This window comes from Nomascus leucogenys, chromosome 20 (assembly GCF_006542625.1).
Source record: "Nomascus leucogenys isolate Asia chromosome 20, Asia_NLE_v1, whole genome shotgun sequence".
NCBI classification, from domain to species: domain Eukaryota; kingdom Metazoa; phylum Chordata; class Mammalia; order Primates; family Hylobatidae; genus Nomascus; species Nomascus leucogenys.
Genome location: NC_044400.1, coordinates 79,822,604 through 79,830,984, shown reverse-complemented (window position 1 = coordinate 79,830,984; position 8,381 = coordinate 79,822,604). Strand labels below are relative to the sequence as shown.

Sequence of the window (8,381 nt, the reverse complement as noted above, 5' to 3'; positions counted from 1 at the left end):
TTTTGCCCCTCTTGGGCTAGGATGCCGGGGAAAAGGAGACGGGCTGAGCATCTTGTCCTAGACTCCCTGGAAGTGTCCTTCCACTCGAGATCGCGGCAGCCACTGAGCACTAGAGGTCCTTCCTGGCAGCCGCCAGAAAGCGCACCCAGGACACGCTCCCAAGAGGCGCACCATCTTGTCTCTGCGAACCCAGGCCGGGAGGGCCCAGCTGGCTAGGCCTGGGCCGCTCCTGGAGCCCCACCGCCCTGCCAACCAGCCGGACTCCGGGGCATCAGTGCGGGACGGGCCGGGAACGAAGGAATTCCAGGCTTGCTGGAGCCACCTACCCTCTGGGGGAGTCTCTTCTCTCTTCTCCCGTCAGTTTTCTCCGCTGAAAAATGGGGGCGATGCTCCCTCCACCGTGCTTATTTGGAAGAATTAAACAAAGCGGAAGCCCCAGGCCTGCGGTCACCTCCGGGAACGCGGGCGGTACTCGGGTGGACAGGGGCCCGGGGCTGGCCCTGGGAGGATGGATGTATCTCTCCGAAATAACCCGCATCCGGTGAAGCCGGCTTAACCCGCGCGTCCGCGCAGCGACCTAATGTAGGTAAGTCTGAAGTTGACCCCGGAACGGAGACAGCTCCAGGGTGAGTTCTGTTCCCGAACTTCCCGCTGCAGAAATGGGAGGAACTCCCCACCCCTTTAGAGCGAAGAAACGGAGGCACAACGAGGGTTGGGGCCTGCCCCCAAAACCTCCGCCCAGGGCAGAGGCTGGGCCAGAAGCTCCCAACCCCTTCTAAGGCCCTGGCTTCCCCTGGAGCGGGCGGTGGGGGTGCTGGCCCGGTGAGGACCTGCGTAACATCGAGCAGGCTGCCAGCGGAGCCCTGTGGTTGCACTTCCTTACATACTGGTACTGAGCACGGGAACTGGAGAGTGCTACCGAACTGCAGTTGGCATTGAAAGCATCTTTCCTTAAGTGCAAATATTAAGATATGCCACATTTCGCAGTCCTGTTTTGGCAGTGTTCCCATTTTTAAATTACACACAAGGTCTTTAATAAAAAAATGTGGCCCAGCCTCTTGCAGTTTCTTGGGAGCCCCGGGGTCTCCACGCCGCCCTCCACACACACACATACACACACACACACACACACACAGCCATTCAAACGCACACTCGTGCACACACCACGCGCGCGCACACACAGTTACTCACGCTCGGTCCGACACCCTCCTCGCGGCGGGGTAATTACAGCTCTGGCCGGACGGTGATTGGCCAGCCCGTTCCTCATCGGGGCCCCACAGCCAATGGGTGGCCGCTCAGCCCAGGCCCCGCCCCCTCGGAGCGGGTGGCGCGGGACGGGGGAACGGATCACGCGGGATCGGACCCGGCGCGACCCCCCGCCTGCGCCCGGGGCCGCCCGCCCTCGGCTGCGCCGCTGCCCGCGCGCTCAGGTTTGGGCAGCGTCTCCCAGCAGCGGCCGCGCTCGGGGCCGGCGCAGCGTCCTCGGGGCTCAGCGGGCCGCCCTCCCGGCCCAGCCCGCGACCCCCCCGCCCCTGCTGGCCCCTCCCCCTCCCCGCCCCCAGTGAGGCCGCCCCGGCGGCGACCAGGACGGCGACCTGAAAGGCGAGCCAGGCGGCTGCCCGATCGGCTGTCGGCGCGCACTCGCTCCCGGCCCAGCCCAGCCCGGCGCGGAGGCCGCCGCCTGCCCCGCGGGGCCCGACGCCAGCGCTCCGGGTAGCAGCTCCAGGGCCGGCCCGCGCGTGCGCCCGGGAGCCGCGCGCCACCATCCCCAGCGGGGACCGAGGAGCCCGGCCGAGCCCGAGAAGCCCGCGGCCGCGATGCCTGACGAGCTGACGGAGCCCGGGCGCGCCACGCCGGCCCGCGCCTCCTCCTTCCTCATCGAGAACCTGCTGGCTGCCGAGGCCAAGGGCGCAGGGCGCGCGACCCAGGGCGACGGCAGCCGGGAGGACGAGGAGGACGACGACGACGACCCCGAGGACGAGGACGCCGAGCAGGCGCGGCGGCGACGGCTACGGCGGCGGCGACAGTTGCTCGCGGTCACCGGGCCTGGCGGGGAGGCGCGGGCCCGGGCGCTGCTCGGGCCGGGCGCGCTGGGCCTCGGTCCTCGGCCGCCCCCCGGTCCCGGGCCGCCCTTCGCTCTGGGCTGCGGAGGGGCAGCGCGCTGGTACCCACGGGCGCACGGTGGCTACGGAGGCGGCCTCAGTCCTGACAGTGAGTGAGGGCGCGGGGAGGGGTGGGCCAGGCGGTGGGGCCCGACTTCCTCCCTGCGCATTTGCTGGGAGACTTCGGGGTCGTCGCCGCCCGTTCTGGGCCATCCTCTCCCTTCTGTGGAACGGCGTTTGGGCCGTGTGGGGCCCCCACGGAGCCCCTGGTTGGGCTGGTTTGGAGGCCCACCCTCTGGGGCAGGAGCTCCGCTAACGAGGTGGTTTTGCAGGCCATAGCTTCACCCATTGCCGGGCTCCTCAAGTCCCAGGGAGGCTGGGGACAGGGGACAACAGGAGGCCAAAGAAAAGAGAAAGGAGAGTGAAAGAGGACAGGGAAAGATACAGGAGAAGGCGAAAGAGGCTGAGAAAGAAAATGGGAGGATGGAGGAAAAAAGGAATGTGCTGCGGGAGAGAGAATGAGGTGGGGGGAAGGGAAGATGCAGGAAAAAGAACCCCAAGAGTGATCCGAGAGAGAAAAGAGGAGGAAGAGATGGAGGGAAAAGGAGACAAAGTAGCGTCAGACGTGGAAAAATAAAAGGGGGCATTGAGCAGAGGGTGCAGTGTTGTGGGGGTGGGGCCGGGGAGGGGAGCCTTCTAACACAGCAGCTGTGCCCCCCCCAGAGTCCTGTTTCCTCTGTGCCTGCTGCAGACAGCCTGGGGCAGGGGCCTGGGCCTCCCTCTTGGTCCTTGAGGGGCAAGAAGGGAGCCTGGCAAGAAGGGAGCCTGTTCTGAGGCCCCCAGTCCAACCCCTCTCTCTTCTTTTTCTGCCCCTCCCCCTCCTTGCCTTTGTTCCCTGCTGAGGGCTTGAGACTGGGGCTGGGGGTTCTCAACTCCAGAACCCCTCTGCCCCCTTGCTTGGGTATCTGACCCCTTAGTTCTGCTTCCCCTCCCCAGGTTTCCAGGGTCGCTGCCTCCCTTTTGGACCTGCCCTTTAGGAAGATCCCTGGGAGGAAGGCCAGGAAAGCCAGTCCAACCCCCCACGCCCTGGCTTAGCCAGCCCCCACCCCCAACACAGCCTTTGGACCTTGAGGCCAGCTGAGGATGTGGTCCCTCTGCAGGCTCCTGCTCTGGGATCCATGCTGTCCTCTGTATGAATATCAGTGTGTGCTGGGGAGTAAGTGGCCTATGACGCCCACTCACTTGTTAGATAACCCTTTCCATGTCGTGGAGTGACCCCTTGCAAAAGACCCCACATCTCAGCACCCACACGTAGGAAGTCTAGGCCCCCACCCCCTTCACGTAGACTTGAGCAGGGCCTCCGTGGTTTCCCAGAAATTGAGCAACTCTTTCTAGTGCCCTTCTGGGGGAGATTATGGAAAGAGGTGAAATTTGTTCTCCGCTCATCCCTGGGGTGCATCCCCTCCTGCAGCCCAGGTGGCACCCCTGCACCGCTGCAGAGGTGGCTCCCCCTTATTTCGTGCCATGCGGGTTAGGGTCCCGCTTCCTCACCAGAGCTGGCAAGTCAGCCTAGTGCCTTGTGGCAGCACATGGGCCTCTGTGAGTTTGGGGTATTGGGGAGAGGCAGGGACTCCCCAGATCTAGTAGCATGCACCACAACCTGCTGCCTGACTCCTCTGTGGGCGCTGTGAGGGCACATGCCATGGGGATTGGCCACGGGCGTGAGTGGGATGTGCACACTCCTTGGGCATGAGGCACAGAGCTGGAATCATGCACAGAAGCCCACCAGTGTGCGCACCCCTTGCATGAGCGTGCAAATGCTGCAAATACACTGCAGGCACACACCCGGCCGAGTGCACAGCCTTCCAGGGGCCCAGGGCCAGGCCAAACTCTGCCTCCACCTCTAACCTGTCAACCAGGGCCTGCCCTTTGCACGGGAGGCTCCAGACCAAGGCAGAAAAGCAGCGGGTCCGAGTTAGCCTCCGGAGCCCTGCAGTGGGAGGTGGCTGCCCTCTTCAATCTGGGCAAGTGCTTCTGGGTCCTGGCTGGCCTCTTTAACCTGACATTATCCCTTGCCAGCCTGTGGGCCTCTTCTTGTTTCTGGGAGATGAGTAGGGGAGCTTGGTACTTGGAACAGGAACTCAGACACCCCCTGTGAGCTTCTGTACCCCCAAACCCATGAGGCTGAACCTCCAGTCTTGAAGGTGTTTGGGGCAGGGCTCAGCTGCCGCATGTTGCTTGGCGTGGCATGTGCCCGTGTTCCCTTTGAGCATGATTGTGGCTGGTGTGGACTTGCCTTGTGGGCACTGGGTCAGGGCTACAGGAGTATGCGGTGTGGGGGTGACTCCCTCACCTGATGGGAGTTCTCTTTTGGGGATCCTTTGCATTGGTTTGTCCTCCTACTATGGAACGTTTCTGGGCAAGCGGGCAGAGGGTGCGGGAAGAGGCCTGCGAACTCTTCATTCCTCCATCTGGGGAGCTTGGCGTGGGGCTGGGTGCCAGGTGGCAGGGGGTGTCCTGTGCTTGTTTTTCGGTGTGTACATTTCTCGGAAGGACATCTTTCCTCTCGTCCCGGGGCTTCTGCGGGAGGTTTGTGTGTTTTCCCGGGCCCCCCCGTGGTGCAGCTGGGAGTGGGGAGTGCTCACTGGGGTCAGCCTGCTTTGCGCGTGTAGTATTTTTGTTTCTTTTCTTTGCTCTGCATCCCTTTGTTGTCCTCTGACATGGGTGTGCGTTTGTGTTTGTGTGTGTGTTGCGGGGTGTCGGTTTGGAGCTGCTCCGCGGTCTCTGGGCCGCCTCCCATGGTTCTGACAATGTGTGCATCCCCAGAGCTGCTGGGTGCCCAGCCCTGTGCTGGATGGTCTCCCTGCTTGTGGCTGTGAGCGACCTCAAGGTGGGGACGGCTGCCCTCAGTGATTGAGTCTGGTAATCAGTGCCCTAGAACCAACGGTGGTGCACTCTCTCCCCTGCAGCCAGCGACCGGGACTCACCGGAGACGGGCGAGGAGATGGGCCGTGCTGAGGGCGCCTGGCCTCGAGGCCCCGGGCAGGGAGCGGTGCAGCGGGAGGCAGCGGAGCTGGCGGCGCGTGGCCCGGCGGCCGGCACGGAGGAGGCGTCGGAGCTGGCCGAGGTCCCTGCGGCGGCTGGGGAGACACGCGGCGGCGTTGGCGTGGGCGGCGGCCGAAAGAAGAAGACGCGCACAGTCTTCTCTCGCAGCCAGGTCTTCCAGCTGGAATCCACCTTCGACCTGAAGCGCTACCTGAGCAGCGCCGAGCGCGCCGGCCTTGCCGCCTCCCTGCAGCTCACCGAGACGCAGGTTAAGATCTGGTTCCAGAACCGCCGCAACAAGTGGAAGCGGCAGCTGGCGGCCGAGCTGGAGGCGGCCAGCCTGTCCCCGCCGGGAGCGCAGCGCCTGGTCCGCGTGCCCGTGCTCTACCACGAAAGCCCCCCGGCCGCGGCCGCCGCCGGGCCCCCGGCCACCCTGCCCTTCCCGCTGGCGCCCGCCGCGCCCGCGCCGCCCCCACCGCTGCTGGGCTTCTCCGGGGCCCTCGCCTACCCGCTGGCCGCCTTCCCGGCCGCCGCCTCCGTGCCCTTTCTGCGGGCGCAGATGCCTGGCCTGGTGTGAGCCCCGCCCGCCGGGCCCTCTCCCCGCGACCCTGTGGACCTGTGTGGACGCGCGATCCAGCGGCAGGCGCAGGGCTCAGGGGGCGTTAGGGAAGGGATGGCCGCTCCTGCGGCCTCTAGGCACCTCGGGAGCGCAGGCCGCGGCCGGGCAGGCCTCAGCTTCTGCGGGGAGCGCCTCTAGAATGTAATGGGACGCCCCACCCAGTTGCCAGGCTGGATCCCCACTCGAACAGGGGGGCCATGCAGAGACTCTGGGCTGCGCAGCCCACGGCGCCACGGCCACCCCCGGCCTCAGCGAGGAGCGGTCGGCCGCGGCCACCCGGGGCAGCTGCCCTCAGGCCAAGCCCAGTTCAACAAAGGAGAACTACGAACCGGCTGTCCAAGGCTGAGCGGTGACTGCCCCCACAGACTGCCCCCAACAGTAAAGGTCCCTTTCCTGGGACCCAGACAGCAGGCCGGCCCGGAGGGCTGTGCTACCCCTCCCGCGGGTGCTGGTGGAGAAAGGACCCTGGACCTGCGAGTGCCGTCGTCCGTTCCAGGAGCAGGCAGGCGGGGCTCTCTGCAGACGTCGCAGCCTCCGGGTTGTTGTTTTTTTAAATGAATCTACTTATTTGCGTATGGAATAAAAAGGGACATTTTCTGGACAGTTTCACTGCTTTGTGATCACGAGGGCAGGGACAACTCAAGCTGCGGTGGGTGTCGTCCCTCCTGGGAGCACCTTTCAGTACTGACTGGGGACACCTGGAGCCCAGGGCTGGGCCAGGTGCAGGTGGGCAGGGCAGACCCTAGTCGGAGGTGGTGAGCTCTGTGCGCCTCTTCTATGACACACTATAGGGAAGGGCCGGGAGCCGGGAGTAGGGAGGAGGAAGTGACGATGGTGTGTCCAAAGTTCTAGAGCCTTGACTGAAACCAAAAGGCAGGAGCAGGTGAAGGCAGAGGCCCACCGATGGCCGCTGGCATTTGTCACAGGGGCTCGGCTGTGTGGCGCCCCGTGTGCACAGCTGTTTCCTATCCGGTATGGAATTTTTCTTTGGGCCAAAACAAAGCCATGGCACTCAAGGTCAGGCCACGTTGCTCTTGCCTTGGGCTTTCCTCCCGGCCTGCAGTCTCTGGTCTCTGGTCAGCTGGAGGACTCCGGGGGTGGGCAAAGCTGTTCACAGCCGGTGATGATGGGCTCTGAAGGAGAGCTCGTTCCCCTGTTCTGGGCCACTGGGGCTACCCCACCTCTGTCAGCCCCAAGCTGGCTGCTTTTGGGTGGGGGAGGGACACTATTTGGTGTGTGTTTGAGCCTAGGAGAAATACATTGTTCGGGTTTGAAAAGTTCACTTCCATGGCAGAATTGAGCGCCTAAGAAAACCCGTCTCCCTCTCCTACTTCACTTGGGTGTAGACACTCCCGGGGTGAGATGGGCAGCAGCCGGGCCATACGCTGGGCCTGGGGCAGTCAAGGTAGCGCCAGACGGCCAAGGAGACGGTGCGGTGGGCCTGGGGGTCAGTGCATCCGTGTGTCTCTACCATCCAGCTCCTGACCCAGAATCATGTCCTCCAAGCCCCAGCCCCCGCCCCAGCCCATCAGTTGGTTCCTTACTGTGAGGCCAGGGTTCCGGCAAGCCCGGAGGCCTCCTTCAGCCTCTGGGCCCGCAGGTCCACACCTCTGGGTTCCAGGCCCTGCGTCATGACGGCGTGGGCACTTTGAGAGATTCTTAGAGGGGGTGGCCATCCTTGGCCTCGCAGCAGGCCCCCCCCAACCCAGTCCCCACCCTGCAGGCTTGTTGCTGCCTGGGCCCCCTCCAGCCCTTCCCAGGCTTGTGTCTGGGCTCCCTCGCTGCTTTGGGGCTGCGCCCCAACTGCTTTCCTGGCTAAACCAGGAAGTCCGTTCTCACTGGGTTTCATCTGGGAGGGACTCAGGTTAGGCCTCAATAAAACTAAATGAAAGCTCCCGGTTGGCGGCCATGAGGGGCAAGGGGTGTCCCAGGAGGCTCCTCGTGGCCACTCAGGCAAAGTCCCAACCTCCCCCCCGCCCCCGCCCCTCTCCCCACTGGGCCCTGTAGGCCTCCCGCCTCTGACTCAGGCTTCTGGGACCCTCGCCCTCTGGGCTTTTGTCGCTTTTGTGCTGGCCTCACCCAGTCACTGGACACATCTCTGTGTGTCCAGGAAAGGGGCCAGGGCACAGCCGGCGACACCGTGGAGCCTCCGAGCCCCACATAGGCCCAGCAAGCAGAAGCAGCAGCAGTAGCCTCTCCTTTTGAGGTCCAGGCACTGTGTGCCCGTGGCACTGCCTTGGCCTTCCCAACGGCAATGCTGCTCAGGACTGGCAAGGTCTTGGGCACTCGCACCACGAGGACGCCTGCCTCCTCAGCCCTATTAGAAGGGGGTCATTGAAGCTCAGGCTAAAGGGGTTATCGCTGTGATGCAACTGTTTTATTTGACTGCATCTGGCCGACGTGGGTGCCGTCCCAAGGTTGTGTGGTGACTGCAGGGTGCCTCTCAGCGCAGTGGTGGCACCAAGGTCCTCAGGCGAGAGTACCCTTACGGGCGGTTCAGTCAGCACTGGAGCCCTTCACAGGTGGCCTTAACCACTCCAGGAGTCACCCAACTCCGGGCCACCAGGAAGCTGGAAGGGTGAGGGCCCTATGGGTGCCAGTTTTAGATCATCCAC

The 8,381-nt window shown here is 64.2% G+C and overlaps 1 protein-coding gene across 1 annotated transcript; it reads left to right on the top strand.

The window, feature by feature from the left end:
* The first annotated feature begins 1,560 nt into the window (after positions 1–1,560).
* Positions 1,561–6,372, top strand: HMX1 (H6 family homeobox 1). The gene is made up of 2 exons (XM_030801073.1): positions 1,561–2,211; positions 5,072–6,372. Exons 1-2 carry the CDS (start codon positions 1,818–1,820, stop codon positions 5,722–5,724), a joined length of 1,047 nt encoding a protein of 348 aa, XP_030656933.1. The 5' UTR covers positions 1,561–1,817; the 3' UTR covers positions 5,725–6,372.
* The last annotated feature ends 2,009 nt before the right edge of the window (positions 6,373–8,381 follow it).

Bases quoted from the DNA above. Each gene is read 5' to 3' on its own strand.
- HMX1 (XM_030801073.1), top strand. From the start codon at position 1,818: ATGCCTGACGAGCTGACGGAGCCCGGGCGCGCCACGCCGGCCCGCGCC. The intron at 2,212-5,071 runs GTGAGTGAGGGC...TCTCCCCTGCAG, and splicing joins AGGCGGCCTCAGTCCTGACA to CCAGCGACCGGGACTCACCG.